The sequence below is a fragment of the Crocodylus siamensis genome, chromosome 5 (genome assembly GCF_052110815.1).
Source record: "Crocodylus siamensis isolate JL-2025a chromosome 5, ASM5211081v1, whole genome shotgun sequence".
Lineage (NCBI taxonomy): Eukaryota > Metazoa > Chordata > Crocodylia > Crocodylidae > Crocodylus > Crocodylus siamensis.
Window position 1 is genome coordinate 43,522,874 of NC_143399.1, and position 21,246 is coordinate 43,544,119.

Below are 21,246 nucleotides of genomic sequence, written 5' to 3' on the forward strand. Positions count from 1 at the left end.
CCACCTTACTGCCTTTGTCCAATCAACCAACATAGCTGTTCTTCTCCCATTAGAACAAAGTTTAAACATAGGAAGACAAAAGCTGATAAACATTTGTCATACACTAGTTATGTATTTGTCAGACTGCAAGTAGATTAATCCAAAGCATTTCTTCATGTATTAAACTACATTTAGCATTAAAGTGATTCAGGAGTTTTTTTTCTTCTTCAAATACTCTGAGAAAGCTAGCCTATTACCAATAAGCATAGTTTGGAATCAAGTTTACTGTACCTTTTCCTGGATGTTCTCATCCTCATTTGCCAGGGCACAATCATCTGGCGAGTACTGTAATGTAGGTGAAGAACTCTCTTTACAAAAGACATGCCAGCTAGGAAGCCTGTTAAAAGAAAAAAACCCAGAAACTAAGAAACTGCGTTTCAAATTAACATAAATGTTTACCATTTTCTCTCCCTCAAGGTTTTTTCATTTATTCCCATGAGATACTTCAAGGTATGAAAAGTCTTGTTTGGCCACTTGTGCTGCTCTGCTGGCAATATTAGGATACTTTGTTCTTAAAATTGAAATAAGATAAGATATCATAGCAAAATGGCCTAGGAAATGAGCTCCATACTCAAGAAGGTAAAACAAATTTGCAATCAAGTACTAGAATCTATAGATGAAACTTATTTCCTGTTCAGCGCCTTCAATCTGCTGTGTTCTAGTCTTCTTAGCTGTGCTACAAGAACATTACATTTTGAACCAAATAAAGCACCAAGTTTACACCAAAGCATCTATCCATGTCAGGTCATCAAGTATCTCAAATATGGATGTCAGAAAATTTCTGTTCAAAGAAATTTTAGTTTGTTCATTTTCTGAGGAGTTCTCAGAAGTAAGTTTTAATTTCTTATCTATACCTTTATAGAAATGCTAATACCCACTGATAAAAGACACTGCAAAGTAGGGCACTTCTACCCATCCATTTAATCTCTACAAACAAAAAAAAGGCAAAAGTCACTACAAGATGAGGAGATACTTCAAAGTTGGTCTTTAAAAAAGGCAACTAAAAACATGCAAAACAGAAGCTGACAAGCTACAACCCAGTTACCTTTAGTTAATAAAGACTTCCTCTCTAAAAACCAAATCATCTTCACTCTTTAGTCACATAGCAGTTTAAAATGTGGCTATATCACTGATTATCGCTAAGAAAAAATATCAATGTACTAAGTAAAAGAAAAATTAAAACAATGAAGTACTCTGCCCTGCCTATCCACAGAACATTAGCTGACAAAAACTGCATACCTTTGGGCAGTAGCCAACTATAACATCAAAAATAGCAAAGATAGCTACCATATATAAAATACATCCTATTGTCACAGACAAACTGATGAATCAGAAAAATGTACTTTCAATCTGTTCTGTCAGGTGAAGAACAGCACAGATCTTGCACTGCTAAATGAACAAGTAAATAATACATTAGTAGCTGGCTTTATCCATTTTGTTCCTTGAGGCTACCATTTCTTTTCCTGCAAAGAAGCTATAAATTCGGTGCTCTCAGGTACTGATTCTTTCAAGAAGTTTCAGGATAAACCATACACTCTGCAGTCAGCACATCTGATCCAAATGTAAGCATAACAAAAGGCAAAGCAAACATACAGCTTTGTTTACACATCTAGATGGAATACCTCTTTAATGTCCTAGGTAACATTTGCATGAGAAGATATTTAGGCCTGAAAGCTTGAAGATCAGATACTTTAGCTACAAACAATCACATTTGTCCTGGGAGAATCCAGTTTCTCCTGGGACAAGTTGTGATTGTTCATTTATTCCATTGTCCCCAACTGGAAGCGTGATGTGTGTACACACCAATCCCATGACTTCTGTTCTGTTCTGTGACAAACTGGTCCCAACATGAAATGAGATACCTGCTCACACCAAGCCATGTGCAGTTACGCTCAAGAAGGACCTGGATTGTGACCATTAGCTCATACAAAACCAATTTTATTGCTTTATGAAAGAAAGAAACAAATTCACTTTACCCCCAGCAATACACGTCAGTGAAAAACACAAGTCTAAGTGCTCCATTAGAGCATTTTTTGAAGTGTAATTAAAAAATTCTCTCAAGTGTTATGCAGAGTTGCTTCACTATAATTAAGGTATAATTCCCTCTAAATAAGGTACATTCTCTCTAAAACCTTAAGTTGTCTTATACTTCAGTAGCCAAAAAGCTATTTGCACCAATTACTTCTATATGTGAACCAGGTAAACATCATACCCCAGGCATGAAATCAGCACTCCCAAGGATTCTGTACTACTAAAAAGGAAAAACAAGTGAAAAAGGAAATACCACAAAGAGGCATCTTGGAAAAAGACAGGAGTGTGCTGCACCATCATCTTCTGTTTTATTTTTGGAAGCATGTAAGAACAGGCAACTGCTCTGGGGAAAGTCTAGCTATAGCAGCCTTGTGATATAACATGGTTTGACATCTATGCTGTCAGCACTAGATGTTTGTTGCAGCAGGAGAATGCAGAAAGTTACATACGCAATGGAATCCCCTATAATTCAGAGCAGCCCACTTAAAATGCGTAGCCTTGGGCTTAAAAAAGAAGAAAAAAAAAAAAGTGCACCCGTCCACCCCACCCACGTTCATAACCAAGCTTAAATGTAAACCAGCAATACTCGGTAAGTGCAGAGTCCTTTCGATGCTTGTGGTATGAACAATACTGGGCAATTTCTAGACATTTTCAAGGCTCTAAACAGCTGCCTTGACAGTGACTATTAGAAACCTTGACAATGAGGGAAAGATCACAGCTGGAAAACTTGGTCCTGTCACCTTCAAGATTTCTAACAACAGCCCTTTATTTACATAAATAGTATCTATTAAAGTTACAACACAAGCAGTTAGAGTTAATACACATTTAACAGGAGTATGACTAATTTAAGTGGACAGTAAGGCTGAAATTCTATGGTATGTGCCATGATATATGTATGTACATGGTATATGCATGTACACATATGCAGATAATTAACTGGTTAATGCAAGTAAAAGTCAGCAAATTGGGAGTGGCACTACTATGCAGTTAAGCAAAAATTGGGCACTCATCTATTATGCTTGAATACATTGTATACTACATAAATCAAAATATAGCTATGAACTATTAGAGATTAAGAGGGCTTTTTTTTTTCTTTTTGTAAGAGAAGTCTGCTAGCTGATTGTTTAAAAATGCTAGGTATACAGGAACTGCCAATGGATCAGGCCTGTGATCTGTATATCCATATTTTCTTGCATATAATGTACCCTCATATGTAATGCACACCTTGTTTTTGAAAGGCAGCATGAAGGAAAAGATCTTTCCTTGTAAGCAACTGAGCCCATGTACACATGCACTTTACTACACATTAGACTAATCTAAGGCACAGTAAAGTGTCACTATCTACACGTGTGTAGCAATTACTGCACAGTAGATCAATTTAAAGTGTTGTTTGCTAGTACCACAAGACACAGATACTAGAAAACAGCACTTCAGAATAATGCACCTAAGTGCACATATAGATGCTGACCGGGGGAGGGGGGGGGCTGCAAATTGTTCCTGGCTAGCCCAGGCAGCAAGGGACCACAACTGCTGGATGGGGAGCTTGAGGCTAAGCCCCAAGCTCCAGGGTGGGCCGCAGGGGGCAGAAGCAAGCTGTCCCAGGCTCTGGAGAGACCGCTGACACCAAAGGAAGTTGAAGGAAACCCTGGCCTAAGCAAACGTTCGACACCAACCATGACAGTCTCATTCTAAATTTGCAAGAGATAGGTCTGAGGTCAGAAACACACTATTTTAAGATTCCCTTTATTAAGAATGGTAACCAGATATTCTTGTCATCCATGTAATCACCATAGAATCAATGAGTGTGAAGGGACCTAGACAGATCATCTAGTCTGACCCCCTGCCATGGGCAGGAAGGAGCACTGGGGGTGGCAGGGGTCATAAGACCCCAGCCAGGTACCTGTCCAGTCTCCTCTTGAAGATCTCCAGGGAAGGTGAGAGCACCACCTCTCTGGGAAGCCTATTCCAGGCTCCGGTCACCTTTACCATGAAGCAGTTCTTTGTAATACCCAACCTAAACCTATCCTCCCTCAGCTTGTGGCCATGGTTCTTGGTGACTCCAAGGGGGGCCCTGGTGAACAGACTTGCCCCAAGTCCCTGCTGGTGGCCCCTGATAAGGCTGTAGGCAGCCACAAGATCCCCCCTCAGTCTCCTCTTGCGGAGACTGAAGAGATTCAGGTCCCTCAGCCTCCCCTCACAGGGCTGGCCACGGATGCCCTCAGCCATATGAATAGCCTTCTCTGGACCCTCTCCAGGTTCTCCACGTCCTTCCTGAAGTGCGGCGCCCAGAACTGGACACAGTAGTCCAGCTGCGGCCTGACCAGCGCCGCATACAGGGGGAGCAAGACTTCTCTGGACCTGTTAGTGATGCCCCTGTTGATGCATGACAGGGCGCGGTTGGCTCTGCCTATTGCTTCGTCGCTTTGGTGACTCATATTCATCCTGGAGTAAATCCTGACTCCAAGATCCCTCTCTGCCTCTGTGCTGCCGAGAGGGTCAGCCCCTAACTTATAACCATGATGCTGGTTCCCTCTCCCCAGGTGCAGCACCCCGCACTTGTCCTTGTTGAACTGCATCCTGTTCAGACCTGCCCACTTCTCTAACCTATCCAGGTCTGCCTGGATGCAGTCCCTGCCTGCCGGTGTATTCACTTTATCCCACAGCTTGGTATCACCAGCAAACTTGAACAGGGTGCTCTCCACACCCTCATCCAGGTCACTAATGAAGATATTGAATAGCACCAGCCCAAGGACCGAGCCCTGGGGGACTCTGCTGCCCACACCCTCCCAGGTTGACATCAACACATCCACCGCCACCCTCTGGGTGCGCCCCTGGAGCCAGTTTGCCACCCATGTGACTCTGCATTCGTCAATGCCGCAGTCCCTCAGCCTGCCCACCAGAATTGGGTGGTGCACCATGTCAAAGGTCTTCTGGAAGTCCAAGAAGACGACATCGACTTCCTCCTTCCCATCTAAGCTCTTTGCTACCTGGTCATAGAAAAAAGAGACCAGGTTAGTCAGGCAGGATTGGCCTTTGCACGAACCCATGCTGGTTACCCCTCAATGTCACTTCCCCTGCAGGGCTCTCAAAAATGTGGCCCTTGAGTTCTGCCTTCTCTCACGCGTCCGTCACCAACTGACCTACCCTGCCTTGTAGGGGTCCAATGTTACCGTGAGACTTCTTCTTGCTACCTATATACTTGAAAAAGGACTTCTTGTTATCCTTAATCCCAGAAGCTAATCTAAGCTCTAGTGCTGCTTTAGCCTTCCTTACCAAATCCCTACAAGCTCCGGTCAGGGAGGTGTACTCTTCCTTTGTCCCTGCCCCCTGCTTCCATCGCCAGTATGCTTTTTTCTTTGCCCTCAGGCCAGCCTGGATATGCAATCCACCTTTGAATTTTGCTCAGCTTCTAGTCTCAATATAATCAGATTATATTTTTTCTACATAAAGTCTTTGAATTCCATATTTGCCACTTTGGAATTCCAAGAACAATTGACCCATATTCCTTGTATGCGTCTACATTCAGCAAATACCATATCAGAGAAAATAAATGAGTGATAAGAATTTATTAAGTCCTATTATTGCTGCTAAGTTGATGAATGAAATAGGGAAGGAAAGAATGCTTTTCTGCTATGAAGAAAGACTCTCAGTCTCATATCAGAAGACCTCGGCTCATCACTGGAACCAAGCCTTCCTCATGCAGAAGAGTGAATGCTCCTGGACTATAGATAATGTTATAGCCGTGTTGGTCCAAGAGAGACAAACAAAGCTCTTGGGCCAGAGGCAATATCTTTTATTAGACCAACTAAATAGTAGCAAAAAAAAGTTCTCTCTTTTGCAAGTTTTCAGATCCAAACACCATTCTTCAGGCAAAGGACTGAGAAGCACTTTTCTCTGACCCATGAAATGGTCTGGCTTTTTGCTGGGACATAAATTGCTCTTCTCCTTTCACTTGTACTTTGAGTGAAGTTTGACCATAAGCCAAATGAAGACATTCTAAGGCCAGTTTCAACCTTTGCCAAGGCAACAATAAACACTGTACTAGGAATTTGTGGAAGCTGCCATGCAGCCGTGTGTGTGATTGGAAAACTGAGTCCAACCAGGATCCAGCAAGCCAGTCTTCTCAGTAGCAGTGATAAAAAAAAAAAGAGGCCGGAGGGGGAAGGGGGGGGGGGGAAGGGTGTCAAACCCTACGTGATGCACAGTGGAAGGACTGCCACATTTGCCCACACCAGCAAATGCTGTTACTTTGTCCAATTAAAAGGAAGTTGCATAAGAATTTTTCACAGAACTCAAATTTCATTCCCTAGAATATTTGTCCTGGGCAGTGTCCTAGGCAGAACAATTTACAGGAGGCTAAACATTTCCTAGTTCTTGCCAAAAAATAAGCAAGCTGACTCTCTAGTCGTGTGTCACATTTACTCAACATTAAGTAAACACTAACTGGGACAAGGCCATAAAAAAACCCCCAAAAACTGTCAAGCTACCTTGGCATGACACAAATGTTACATTTGTCTAAGAAGAAAGCCTTTTGTCCCCAGATCAGGCAGATTTTCCTCCTGCCTTAAGTCCCTCTGAAGTACATTGCATAAAGTGTACTAACACCATAGCACAGATATCCTGTTGTGCATCTGTACGGTCACTGCAGTTCATTCCCAGGACAAGCTAGTCTAGCTGTATGCTCTTGCTGGCTACCTACTCGCAAAGAAGCAGCAATGCAGCTAAGGGGACATGATTATGCTGCTCCTGTTTTGATCCAGGTCATATCCCAAGACAATCAATTCTGGGTCAGATGAGACATCCATTTATAGCTTTACCACTGGGAAAGAGCAAAAACACCAAGGTCAACTGATATGGCAAGTTCTTCCACCTCTGCTTCCCCCACTCCCTACACACCACTTCTTAGCTTGCTATAATTTGTTCCTTGAAATAACTAATCCCGTTTACTTTACTCTTGAGTTTTAGATTCATAATCATCCCTGAATCCCCAACTCTGCTACAGGATGAACTGAGTAGCACTGAATGCAATATACCATGTAAAAAGGTGAACAAGTAAGTTACGGAATGACATTCTCTGTTCTTTTTCATCTCGTCCCTATACAACTTAATATTTCATTTGAGCACAGATCTTCAATGAACTCTCCACTATGATACCAAGCCCCTTTTTAGAGAAAATAATAATGCTTTATTTCAGAATGCTTGTGGTTTTCTTATGGATAGCTATGGCCTACACAGCATTACTCAATATTTGGGTATGGAATTTAGTGTCCACAGTAGCTTGGGTTTAAAAATCAGAAAGATAGCACACATCATCTGCTTCACTGATATAATTGTAAGCAGAAAGTCACTTTAGTATACAATACCTGGATGTTTCAGTTGTTCAAGCAAGAAGGGTTTTTTCCTTCTTTCTATAAAATTAAGATAGAAGGCAGAGCAGGATGGTACCTTGGAGACTACCGTATTCAGAATGGCATAAGCTTTCTTAGGTGACATGCTACTTTGTCAAGTACTATGCTACCATCACAGTATCCACTAAAGTAGCCTGTCATCCATGAAAGCCTACACCTCTGTGGTCTCTAAGGTGCCACCGTGCCTTGCCTTCTGTCCAACTTAAAAAATAACACAACTCCCCCTCTATAAATTAAGATATTCTGATACACGGGCAATGCCCTGGTTACATGTATGTGTAAAAAAAGTCTTTTTGAACTTGAAACAAATTATGGTTTGAATTTTAGTGAGAAGAAAAAACAAAACAAAAAGTGCATAAATGCATAAGTGTCAGAACAAGCTTCAAGTAGTTTTTCGTTTGTTTTGTATTTTAAAATCGGGGGTGGGCAAAATGTGGCCCATGGGCCAGATGCGGCCCACCAGGCCAGTCTATCTGGCCCACAGGGCCCTTAAAAAAAGTTAGAAAATTAATATTCATCTGCCCCTGGCTGCCTGTCATGTGGCTCTTGATGGCTTGCCAAAACTCAGTAAGTAGCCCTCTGCCTGAAATAACTGCCCGCCCCGGTCTAAAATGTAGAAAAGTTTAATACAATTAAAATCTATTCTTTTCAATGTAATACTGACCATAGGCTGCAGAATTAAAACATCACCTTTCTTAACATTATTCCCAGAAATGACCTAAAAATAGTATAATTTAAAGGCATAGCAAGGCAATTCCACAGCTGAAGCAGCACTGGCTGCTGTAGTACCCCCCCAGGCAGCTGCAGTTTTTGTAAACTTCCCTAACCCCAAAGTGGGTACCAAGGGCTGCTGCCTGACTCAGCCTCAATCCTCCTCCCCACACCAGTTACTCTCAGCGTATGTGTTCCAAGCAATTGCTTGGAACTGCTATATGCAATGACCTGTAGCTTCTGCATTTCAGTTCTTTTACTGTTTGTAGCATATGGTTATAGAGATTCTCCTTTTGGACAAGTAAATGGTGAGAGAGCGCAAGCGAGAGTGAGCGCAAGCAACTAGCAAGTCTCTGCTACTACCCAGCAAGGTATGTAATAGAGTTTTCCACTAGGACAGCTGCTGTTCTGCAAGGGGGAGGGACAGCAAGAAGGGAGAAGTCCTCATCTTAGTTCCGTTGAGCACACTTGTTCCATTACTCTACAAAATTCTATTTATGATAAGCATTTATTCAAGAGAAGGTCAAGTAAAGTATGCTTCCTAACAGTATGCAATTATTTAAATCAAAAGCAATTCAAAATCTTGTTTTATATCTGCATTTTTCTAATGCAAGTTCTTTCATAGTACTTTGTATAACAGACTTATTTTGATTAAAAGAAAACCCAAGGTTATGCTAAATTATGGTGTTTATTCAAATTTTCAAGTTTTGTTTGCTGAATAAAGCACCTTAGTTACCTATACCTATTTCTGCAATTTGTATAAGTTACATTTAGATGGAAAAATTATGCATAACATTTTAAAATGTATACCCTTCACACCAAGATTTAGCTTCTTTCAACTAACACCATTACTATCCATCAAAACTTATTTAAAATTAAAATAAACCAAACAGCATTTCCTGCCAAAGATGCATTGTTCTTCATCCCACTGTGGATTTCATTTTTCTTTCCACATTATTTCCTACTCTGTTTCCATTTCTGCATGTTAAACAGATTTGAATGACAAAGTGTTAAGTTACAGCTACAGTACCGTATAATGATGCACCAAGTCTGTCAGTCTTTTGGGACATGCATCCTGTAATAAACAGCAGAAGCAAAGCAGAAGAGTAAGATAGCATTTGCTCTACCAGTCTTCAAGAAACAGCCAACCCATTTTCGCTCCCCAGCACAAATGCCAGTACTTCCATTGCCTCAGGGCAGAGACATAATACACTATCTTTTATATGCACTGAAGCACAGAAACTGAAAGAGGTAAGTCATTATATCTTGTTACCATGGCGAAAATATCTATTTTGAGATGCTTGTTAAACAGTGTAGAAACACATGTTTAATACTATCTGGACAGAAACTGAATCTTCAGGCTCCAAAGTCAACATAAAAGCGTTTTTTTGGGGTTTTTTTTGCTATTCCCTGTTCTTTTCCTATAAAAGAACAGAAAAGTATAGGGTCCATATAGGTAACCAATTGTTCCATTAAAAACAAACAAACAAACAAAAAACACCACACACATTATCTGCAATTTTCCATGACTTTATAAAAAAATTCTAGTTTTGCTATTGAGGTTTCAGTGGCAATGGCAATGAAAGTTACTTAAATCTGACCAGCCCCCTCTGCCCTCCCCCCTTCCAAAAACCCCCCAAACAGTGGTACTAAGTAGGACACTGCCTGGATTTCTATTGGCCTATTTTTTTTATTTACATTCAACTTTGAGAAACCATTAAAGCCAAAGTTAACAAGAAAGAAAATTCTGACTATGGACAGCAAGCCCATTTCGACATCACATATACTTTATTATTTATGGGACAGGCATGTGGTACTCCTTCAATAAAGGAGTGCAATATCTGTTTGCCACTTCTGAACAACACATGCTGTACTATGCGATTTAGCTATGTTCCACTGGTAGCTTGGCATCCACAGCAGAGCCGCATTAAGATGCTATGCATGCAAAATCCAAACAGCTTAAGTTGTGATGTAGATTCCATCTAAGCAAGTTGACAAGCTCTACATTATTTCAAAATTACTAAAAAGATGAGAAGGAATTAATGAAGGAAAAAAAAAAAAAGAAACACTATCTGGTTTTGGTCCAGAAGACTATTATCCAAAATTAAAAGCTAGCCAGAAAAAAAAAAAAAAAAAATTCTGTGTTAGAGGACACTAACATCCCTGACAAATACCACCAAGACATTTGTCATATTGTATTAGAGGGCTCTGTTCTTCCTCACAAAGTAAACCAAAGGTTTTCCTTGTAAAGGGCTTTCGTACCAATATATTTTGGTATCTATCCGTGATGTATTAACTTGTTCAAACATGAAGTGCCAGATAAGTGATAAACAACAGTTCCCCTTTCACCATTAATTTCCCATATCATTGAATAACTTTTTATAGATGCACAGAAGTTTAGGGCTGGAAGGGACCTCGTGAGATCATCAGGTCCAGCCCGCCTGCTCTGGGCAGGAAAGACTGCTGGGGTCAAATAACCCCAGCAAGGTGCGTGTCCATGCTCCTTTAAAAGATCTCCAGGGTAGGTGCCCGCACCACCACCAGAAACAGTTATTCTCAGACATGTTTTTTGGTACTTTGTGCCCACCATACCATAAAAAAGAGCTTTTAAAGATCACCCAACTAGAACAAAATTTGACCAATTTAGAGGACAGCAATTATTGTACAGCAGGATACAAGACAAAAATCATTTTCATTAAGCGTTTCCTTCAGGGCAGGACCACAGACTACACAGAACAAATAGGAGCAAGAATGCTGCGAGGAAAAGAAAAAAAGTCAGAATGCTATAGTACAAGCCTTCCATTTCTTACCATGACATACCTCTTTATTGCTCATTTTGAGAGCAGACCAATATTTTTATTGCTTAACTTTAAACACTGAAAAAACAGGTTACAATAGAAAACTTTGCCTATGAATTCACTACTAACTAGAATTTTCTTTTTATACTCAGCTCTGGGCATTTTAAAAACTTGTTTTCTAGAGTTCATCATACCAGAAACAAGAATTCTTAGATATGTTCCCCAAACTGAAATTTTAAGCAGGAACAGTATGTGCTGCATCTGCACAGTAATGCAGGTGAAATTTTAAAGGTAACTATGATAACTTGGGATGTAAAACTTCTTACACAGCCTTACAACACATTGTAAATACTCTTTCTACTTTTCCCCTCCTTCAGTAGATAGATAAATTAGCATGAGAAAATCCATGAAAACAAAGCAGAATATGGGGCAATTAGAACATTCCTACCAGGATTCATTTGGCACATTGTTGCCAATATCTAATCTTGTCACTGCTTAACATGGCAGTGAAGGGTATAGCAGCTAAATTTAAGGCATTGTAACTATGTATCAAGTGAAAATACTTCCTCAGTTGGACTATACCAGAACAGTTGTGACCTAATGCTAAAGCTCTGAGCTTGTACTTATTGTCACAGAGCACCTGGGTGCCCCACCTTAGACACCTATGATAGGCAAGTTAAACTGTAGTGCCTTCCTTGGCACACTGAAAATCTGGTAATTTTAAGGTGTCTGACGTAAGGTGCACAAACTCTAGTCTAGTTATTCTTGAGGTAATAGTATGATAGTAAAAACTGAAAGCGTAGAGAGGGGACCCCAGCTGTCCAAGTCATACAACATTAAATACATAGATATAGAATACATCTGGCTAGGGAAAAAAATCCCTCCCCCCAAAACAAAACAGAACAAAACCCTACAGAGGCTCATACTGACTCAGGAATACAGGAAGGTAATAAAGCGTGGATTCTCTCCAACATATTAACAAAAAGCAACTGAGAACAAACTCACAAATATACTCTCATGGACCCAGAGGGACAGATTTCCATCTCCAGCTTCCTCTGTACAAAACTGAAGCTTGTTTCCTACCTATGGGGACTTTTAAAAAAAAACACAAAAAACAAAAACAAACCATCTTTACATTTTTCCTGAGCCTGATGAAAGTCATTTGAGCCCAAAAGCTTGCAGAAAAAGATAATTTGTTTGCAATTTTCTTGGTCATCTAATAAAAGGTATCATTTTCTCAACCAAGATTTCTAGATTTTTTAATTTATTTTTGTCTCAGACCAACACTGCTGTCAAATGCACCCCTCCATTACATTAGGGACTTGGCAAAGATGTTTGATGAAACTTATGTTTACATTACATGCAGACAAAGCATAACACAACATTTTCAAAATCTCTTGAGATCTAGTAAATAAAGGGGTATTTTGGTTTTTTAAGTTCATTCACACTATAGGTGGGTCAGAAGAACATTTACAGTTGTGTGGACTTGTCTACACATGTATGAAGTAAGACAGAACAGAGCATTAACTACTACCTACTAGCTCCCCATGCAGACACACCATTTGCTGCATGCTAAAATAGTAGCTAGCATACTGAAAAAACCCTTGCATCCTAGCTTACTACTCAGTAATTTCCCCATGTATAAAGAGTCCTATATTAGATGGGGCCGTAATATAGCAACCCATTCTAGGACAGGGCTCTGAAATAATCCAACAGCTACTATTTTTAACGCTATCCATGAAGGAATCAGAAATAGGCTATTTATGCCAATACTGGAGTACAGTAGTCTCAAAATGCTAGGATTAAGTTTATGCTAATCGGAATTGACTGTGAAAAAAGACATGCTATATAAATGGCACTCAGCCACTTTATATAAACAGGTTTATAAATAGAGAGAGAAAAAAAAAATAAAAAAATCAATCAATCAATCAGCCTTGTGACATATGCAATGTTTTTTCCCAGGCCAACAAGTGTAACAATTTTGCAAGTTAAAGAGATTCCTTTTTCAAGCATTGCAAGCTGATTCAGAATAGTTTGAAGGACCTTTTGGTTAAAAATGTGTTACTTCATCATCACCATCCCAGATACTTAATAGTTTTTACTACTGCTGTTGACTGCCCACCTCTAGCACCTGAACTTAAAGTTGGAAAATGAATACTGACTATGCCATTGCCTTTACTCACTGTGTTTCTACTTCTTGTACTAATACTTCACAATAGCTTTAATATTGTGGGAATGTTTTCACCAATTGTAGGTTCTAGAATCCTTTGCATTAAAGCTAGTATGTATTCTAGTCAGCATTCCACAAACGCCACTGACAGGTGGGGGGGAAGACAGGACACAACGTTTTCAAGAACAAGAACGAGAACATGACATTTTTAAATGTAATATGAGACTTATGAAATCTTCCCCTACTTCAAAAGCAACAACTCTTTACCAAGAGAAAGAAGAAATAAATCTTTAAAATTAAGACTGAAAACTAATCCAAATACATTTGTTTCACTTGAAATTGCTTCAAGCTGAAGGGGGGGGGCACAAAAGAGAAACAGGGAAGGGAAAGATTGAAGAAGTTGGCAAGGCAAACAACTTAGATAATTAAGAGGTATTTACAGGACCATCTGTAATAATGCTAAAGATAAGAGCATAGTACCAAAGGCTGAAGTATGTTGCTCCGCAACTCAAAGCAATGGCAATAAGTACCACAACTGGGTGACTAAACAGGATTCTCTCAGACACACCTTGAACAAACCTGAAGTTTCTAGGACAAGCCCTTTTTGAAGTGACATGAAAGTACTTGAACAATCTTCAAGTATTTTTTAATTCAGTATTTCAGTACCTGCTTGTCCAATTCACTTGGAAAGTTAAAAGAAAAATAATTGAGGACTAAACAGACAAGCTGTCAGACTAAATATTAATAAAATAAAAAGGAGTTTACTATTAAGAGTACAGTCAGGTTTTAATTATGAATCACCATTTCTCTATAACATAAGCCAACACAGCTATTCCAGCTACATACAACCCCCCCCATATGTCAGCAGTCCCAAAATACATTAGGTAGCTATATTCATTTAGTGAAGTGGTTCTCAACCTTTACAGATTCAAGGGGCTCTCTCAGAAAGTGCTATCTTGGTTTTTACTTGGCTATATTATTTTTCATGAAGTTAAAAGAAGCGTTTTTCTGCTGCAAAGATCCCAGAAAGACCAAAATAAGTCAGAATGTCTCCGACACTATAGATTTCTACCTGAAATCTCAGGGCTTATTTTGTGAACCATGTTTGCACATCTAACAGTACTAACATTACATGGCACCCAGGGACACCCTTAAAAGGATCTCAGGGAAACTCCAGGGTGCTATGGCCTCCTGACTGAGAATCACTGATTTAGTGACTACTAAGTTCGGATTGGTTAGTCCCTCCAGTGCTTAAAAACTTAGATTCTGTGTGCATGTGGAAATGTCCTTGTCTAAGCTACTAGCCACCTGGCTCCTACCAAGGTGCACCACTACCATTTAGAGCTGAGACTCAGTACATCTTAAATACTACCCAAACGCACACAGGAGCTTGATTTAGCAGGCACACTCACAGCCTAGTTCACACTAAACAGCATTAAAGCCAATGACTAATATAAAATAGTTCACTGAAACCCCACAGCAGAAACATTCCCACATGAGGACACTGGAACATTACTGGAGACAGGGGCGGGGAAAGAACAGGTAACAAACAAACTACTGGAAGAGAGGTTCCCCAAAAGCAAGTGGCAAACCTGTCTCGTCCATAATTAGGTCAAAATTATCCCTGAGTGTCAGTGACTGGGATGGGCTTCCTTCACCATCAGAACTGGTTTTCTTAGGTCAAAGACAGCAAGGCAACGGAGATGTCTCTAATTAGTTTGTCTAGAGTCTGATTCCAGCCATAGAAAGTGAGATGATGTGCAGGACAAATGTAGCAACACTGAAGTAATATGACACAGTATAGCATCTTTGCTAGAATGACCTTGGGACTTCTGTCTGGCAGTCATGGAAAAAAGTTTACATTTAGAATACCAAGTTTTACAATATTTTTAGGTTATTTCAGTTACAAAAGCTTGCAATAAATTAGCACATTTACAGCTCCATGTAACCTTCCATGAACTGTTAGTAAAACAAAAACAAACAAACAAACAAACAAACAAACAAGAAACCCAGGAGGAAAGTGTTTAAACTTATAACTCATTACAAATTTTCATGTAATTAATCCTCCAGGACTGAGTCTGCACACCTGTATTCTATGCTTCACCGTGCCACCAATGCTGATGTGCACAAGCCATAAAAAACTTTTTCAGTCATACATCAGGGATTTCCTAACCATTGTAACTACATCCATTTTAAGTCCCAGCACAGATACATGCAGATATGCTGCAGCAGAAAAAAAGAGCTTTTACCTGTAATTTAAATGGGGATTTGCAGCATACCTAGAATAGGGATGTCTTTACCAATATAACTATACCAAAGCAAAACTTCTGATATGGGCAAACACTCGATCTTCACACTCCTTTTACCCACTTCTAAAAAAACAGCAGTGCCAACTTTGTAGGGATTTATAAAGTGAGAACTGACCTATGAAGCAAGAGCCTTAAAGCAGTCAATTTCACTTATCAATTTAATGTCCGAAAACTAGAGGTGCACCAATATAACTGTCTAATATTGGATCAGCACAAATAAAAGGAAAATTCATGTTATCAGCAATCAGCTTTTTTTGGCCAGTGTAGCCGATAATGTCACTGATAAACGCCATATGCATGAACACAGCCGTAGCATGCATGTAGCCAGGAAGGCAGCCCAGCAGTTTGGAGAGCAGAGTCTGGCCAGTAAATTGAGGCCCCCATGTTGAGGGAGGGGGGAGTGGGGCTGGGGCAGAGACTCCCTCCCACTTAGCACAGCCCCAGGGCAGGCATGTGCCCCCCAGGTTTGTGCATAGGGCAGAGGCAGGCTGTCCACAGCTATGTCCCATGCCCCATCCTGGCCAGGCAGCACCTGCCTCTGCCCCACTCCCTCCCTCACCATAGGGGCCTGTTCTGTCTGCCCCCTCCCCACCCAGACACTGCTCTCCAAGCTGCTGGGCATCATACTGGCTATCAATTGGTACTAGCCAACATGGCTGGTTAATAAATTGGCCCAAAAACCTTTATCGATGAACCCCTACCAAAAAAAAAAAAAAAAATTTATGAGATTTACATTATTTACTAAATAGCTATCAAAGTTAGTTTAAAAATGAGCAGCTGTATATCACTTACACCCAAAGCGATTCACATAATTTTAAAGGCTCTACAGATAGGCAAACTGTTAAGGCTCAAGTTCTACTATGACGCATTTAATATACCAAGGGCACATTCAGATGAGCGCACACGTGCAGTCTGCATATGCTACACAATGACAGCGTTTGCTGCTAACTTGCAGCACTGCAGGTTTTTTGACACAGGGAGATCCCAGTGTCAAAAAAACCTGCGTCAGAACAAAGCAGGGTGGTGCACAAGGTGGCAGAGCATGCCACATGAAACCAGAGACTGGCTGGCCAGAGACACGCTCTAGCTGCCAGCCAGGTTCCATGCACCCAGATCAGCGCTGCTAGAGCCCTGGGGGGCCCGCCCTCAGGTGCTGCTGGGTCCAGCCCAAGTGTTGGCTCCAGCCTCCCCTATCGTACCCAGGCCAACTTGCCGTGCACCAAAGCATGCATGCAGGAGCATTCCCTGGGGACAACTGGCAGCAGAGGCACAAATAAGTGCTGCTGCTTGTCGTCCCCAGAGAAAGCATGTTTCCACTCATTGAGGACATGCCCATAAGGGTAGACAAAATGCATCTTCCAAAGCAACCCTCCAAACTCCCCCAAAGATTACATGAAGATTATGCTTTTCTAGCAAGCATAACTATGATGCATATCAACTTTTTTTCTTTTTTTTTTTTTTTTTTTTATAAACAGTAATGTATTAATTTATTCATGCTGTCCTTGACTGTTGATGGGACAAGGAAACCAACCAAATGAGTTTGCGAAAGCCAGCTAAACACATTCTTTCATTGGCTGAAACTATTTTTTAACTCTATTTTTAGAAAGACAGATGTCTCCAACTACTTCACACAATTTACCTTAAAGCTTTGTGCAGATCTGTGGAGATGCATTTCCGTATTATGGTTTTTAAAAAGTGCCCCCACCTCCCAATTGAAACAAAATTTAAAAACTGCTGATTTAGTCAGTCCACAGATAACAGAAACCAAGGCTTCATTGCCCTTTGCTTTTGAAATGCCTGCATCCAAGTAATAAAAATATCCTTACCAAAAGGTATTTGGAGAAGGATCATAAATACAAGGTCAGTACTCAGCTGAGTAGTTCTTAAATGCTAGAGAAGAAAGCAAGTAGCAATACCAAGGTAAATGTGTTCCCAGCATCTCCCCCTGCCCCCTCAACTCTCATAGGTACATGCTTATATATACAGTGTAGTACATCTTGTCCCCTCATTAGTTAGCTTATATGATATTAACCACTAAACTCTCTAACGACCCTAGTCAATTCCTTGTCCTTTAAGTACCTGTGGCACAGTTTGATTATAGCATATAGCAATGGTTCAAAGCTTGGGCACCAAAGCAATCTGGAGTGCCTCAAGATCCTTTTAAGAGTGCTACCAGGTGCCATGCAATGTTAGCATGGACATGGTTCACAAAATAAATCCAGAGATTTCAAATAGGAAACGCAGTATTAAAAACACTCAAGACATTTTATGGTCTTCCCAGGTTTCTTGCAACAGAAGAATTGTTCTATTATTTTTCTGTGATCAAAAAATGTGAGTGAGAATTAAGAGCCAGCATTTTCCGAGGGGTGCCTCTAGCCAATCTAGCGGTGCCTGGAGCCTAAAAACTTTGAGAAACACTGTCATATAAATTTCATCAGACAAGTTACAAATGGTATGACAGATTTACTGAAAGACTGAAAAAGCTTTGTTGTCACATTTCAGACAAGTTTTAGTCTCTACTAGTCCCCAACTAATACCATCCAACATAATTCACAAAGACTTTAAAATTTAAGCGAGTTGCACACATCCCTTACTATATATAGATATAAATCCACTGGTTCAAGCTAGGACAGTAAAAACAAAAGGTGGTGTGTTGTTCTTGCTGAAGTTAATAGATACCATAGTGCTATCTCCAATCCTGATTAGGATAAGTTGTTTGACATACATCTCTCTAATGTTTGGCAAAGAGCAAGTTTTTCCCCAGCAAGAGTTATCAAGCAGCTGTAATAATATACTAATTTCCCCCAGAATTCAGGCTTTTCAATATCCTGTTGCAACTGGGGTTGAAGGGGGCGGGGAGGAGGGAATCTTCATTCTTATTTACCGTTTTCAACTGATAACATCCTATTTCAAAAACAAAAGAAGAAGTTCCTGTCAGCTTTTGCAGATTCATTCTTAAAGACCCCTGGTTCCTGCAACAAAAAAAGCCCTCAAACCAAAACTGGCCACAAATATATTAAGGAAAGAAAGAAATTCTACCTTTACTGAAAAAAGGAATTTTCCCTTAGGACAGGAAGGAAAAAATCTTTTGGAAAGAAATAAGCCACACTTCCATGATATTTTGACCTGCCGAACAAAAAAGTCACCAACTTTTCAGACTCTGCAACAAGTAATAACTCAAAGTTAAAACATGAGCCCCCTAAACCTGGAGAGACGAGGCAAGATTTGTACTAAGCACATTTCAAGATTTCAGTAATTTGTCCATGTGTTTTCCTGCAAAGTTATGAACTTCAGCCCCCAATATTATTGGCTTCTTAAACAAACCCCTATAATGCAACAAAACGCCACTAATGGAATTCCATGAGCACAACTGTGTGGTGTTAATTGAAACAGAGAAGCCATAGCAATTCAATAAGCTATATTTTACATTTATAGTTATTTTAAAAAAATTAAAAAGTGTAACTGCAAAAGTATAATGCGTTACACTGCAACTGTTCATAACTAAAAAGGCAAAAAGGAACTTGCTCAACTTTATTATGAGAGACCATGGTACACAGAATTTTTGTTGCGTGTTTAAAATGAGAATAACCTGGCAGTTGTATTAATAAAAGTGAAATCTCACCGATTCCAGAATTTTGAGAACAGTCCAACACAGAAACAGCACCTTCCACAAAAAATAACCAGAAAAGCCCCAGGGGATTTTAAAGGAAAAGAAAAATAAAAATTACTGGCAAAAGTTTAAGAAATCATAACAATAATAAGGAAGTTGTGATTAGCTAACAACAATATGCATAAAAGATGATCACTACAGCAAGAAACTTCCATGCAATCTGCATATATTTTGGGAGTACAAGTATACCTCTTCTGGCAACCTGGTAAAAAAGTGAGAGAGAAATGATTTAAGGTAAGCCTTGCTATTATTTATAAGATGCAAAAGAAATCCAGGGAAATAGTCTTTCTCTAAGTTCTCTCCCCTGCTAATCTCCTTTCCCTTAATATCCACGTTACGAGGTATTATGGAATTTACCATCTTCCACGCGCATAACTTTTGGTGAAGCCTCTTGGCTTATTGTATCAGCCCACATTATTCACTTCTATCTGTAGCATCAAGACCATTTTGATCTTGAGTATATTCTGCTTAGGTGCATAATGTCAGGACTGAACAAAGGCCATGCACTTACCTGGAGCATCCACTAATCCAAATGTAATGCTCATTAAATACATAGCACAGTGGTGTTATCTGGCTTGAAACTGGAATTTTCAAACCGACCGCCGTTATAAGTCTTGAGAAATGACAGGAACTGATCCATTTCAGGGGTGATAATATCACAACACTGCTGAGACTGTACTAAAGGAGCAATGCTTACAGCACTGTCAGTACCATGGTACTACTGCCCCAGAAGTTGCTAGTTTCTGCCATGTTCAAGGCTTCTAATGATATCCCTGGGACCGTTCAGAGCAAACACAAGGCTGTAGAGGCGAGACAGCAGCCAGCATCGCTGCTGGAGCCAAGGGAGCAGGAACCAACACAAGCCAACTGAGGTGCAGGTCAGCAGGCAGGCTGTTCTGCGCACCTCCTTAAACATTAAAGGTGAAGCTTAGGATTGGGACACAACAGATAAAGGAAGCGACAACTGAAACAGGACAGGGCAACTTCAGCTGCTGATAACCAAGGCTGCAGGAAGCACAAGCAGAAGAGGGGTGGGTGCCAGTAAAGCCTGTGAGAGCCATCCCCACAATCCAGGGAGGCAAAAGGGACCCCAGAGGTGACAACTCAGAGGGATGGAGAAAAGTTGGGTCCTGGAAACGAGCAGAGAAGCTGTGCAATAAATGCAACCTGGGCCCTGGTGCCCACGGAGGATCCTGGTTAAAGATGCCACTTGCTCCGTGCAGAGAAGGGCACTGCAAACAGCCCACATGGATCATTTGCCTTGTCAAAGCACCCCTGCCACTACTGTGGTGCAGGCAGAGGAGAAGCCAGACCCTACCCAGCAGGGTTCAAGTTACAGGGGGCTAAGCCCCCCATAAGAGACAAGAACACCCCTGTAAGATGTGGCAGTCATAACCCAGGGTTTATTAGGGGCATCATGGGGTCACCCTCCTCCCCCGGCAAGAACGGCGCACATTTCAAGCCCTGCCCCAGGCGGGCGCCCATAGGAGATAGCGAGACGCGGCCGCCCAGGCTCTCCCCGTGGAGGGGAAGGATCCTACTCGCCTCGGGGAGCCCATCTCGGCGGCCCCCTCCCAGGGCAGGCTCAGCCCGGCGCGGCGCCCGCCCGCACTCACCACAGCAGGAGGCAGAAGACGAGGCAGGAGCCCAGGGCCAGAAGCCGGCGGGGCGGCCTCCTCATCGTTTCTCCCTTCTGCCTGCCCCGACCGGGAGGCGGCAGCGCATCCTCCCGGTTGCCGCCCGGGGGGTCGGGTCCCCGCGCGGAGGGAGGGAGAGGACGCTCGCTCCGCTCCCGCCGCCGGCACGCGCCCCTGACCGAGCCGAGCTCCCCCCACCCCTCCCGCCCCTCCCCCGCCCGCCGCCGGCCCTCGCGCGCTGAGCTGGAAGGATACGCGTCACTACCCGACCCGCCCCCTCCCCGTGAGGGCACAAAGCGCCTGCGCAGCAGAACACTCACCCCTCCCCCTAGTGGCCATTGGCTCGCTCCTTTAACCCCCCCCCCCAGCAACGACCCCGCGGCGCCTCGCACCGCGCCTGTGTTTCGCCCTCAGTTTATGAGCAAAATCCTGAATCGGAAAATCCCGGCGTTGAGGAAAAGTAGCGTAATTAA

The 21,246-nt window shown here is 41.5% G+C and overlaps 1 protein-coding gene across 3 annotated transcripts in view; it reads right to left on the reverse strand.

The window, feature by feature from the left end:
• The window catches only part of SUCO (SUN domain containing ossification factor), a 67,077-nt gene extending 46,115 nt beyond the window's left edge, over positions 1 to 20,962 (reverse strand). For 2 of the 3 annotated variants that reach the window (XM_090048013.1, XM_090048012.1), the window contains exons 1-2: positions 20,753 to 20,962; positions 271 to 376 (exon numbers count right to left, since the gene is read on the reverse strand). In XM_090048013.1, the coding sequence (XP_089904139.1) occupies positions 271 to 376; positions 20,753 to 20,817 (171 nt within the window). In that variant the 5' untranslated portion in view covers positions 20,818 to 20,962. Of the gene's footprint in view, positions 1 to 270; positions 377 to 20,752 lie in introns of those variants that run through there. The other variant, XM_090048014.1, reaches the window with a different exon arrangement.
• Between the last annotated feature and the right edge of the window lie 284 nt (positions 20,963 to 21,246).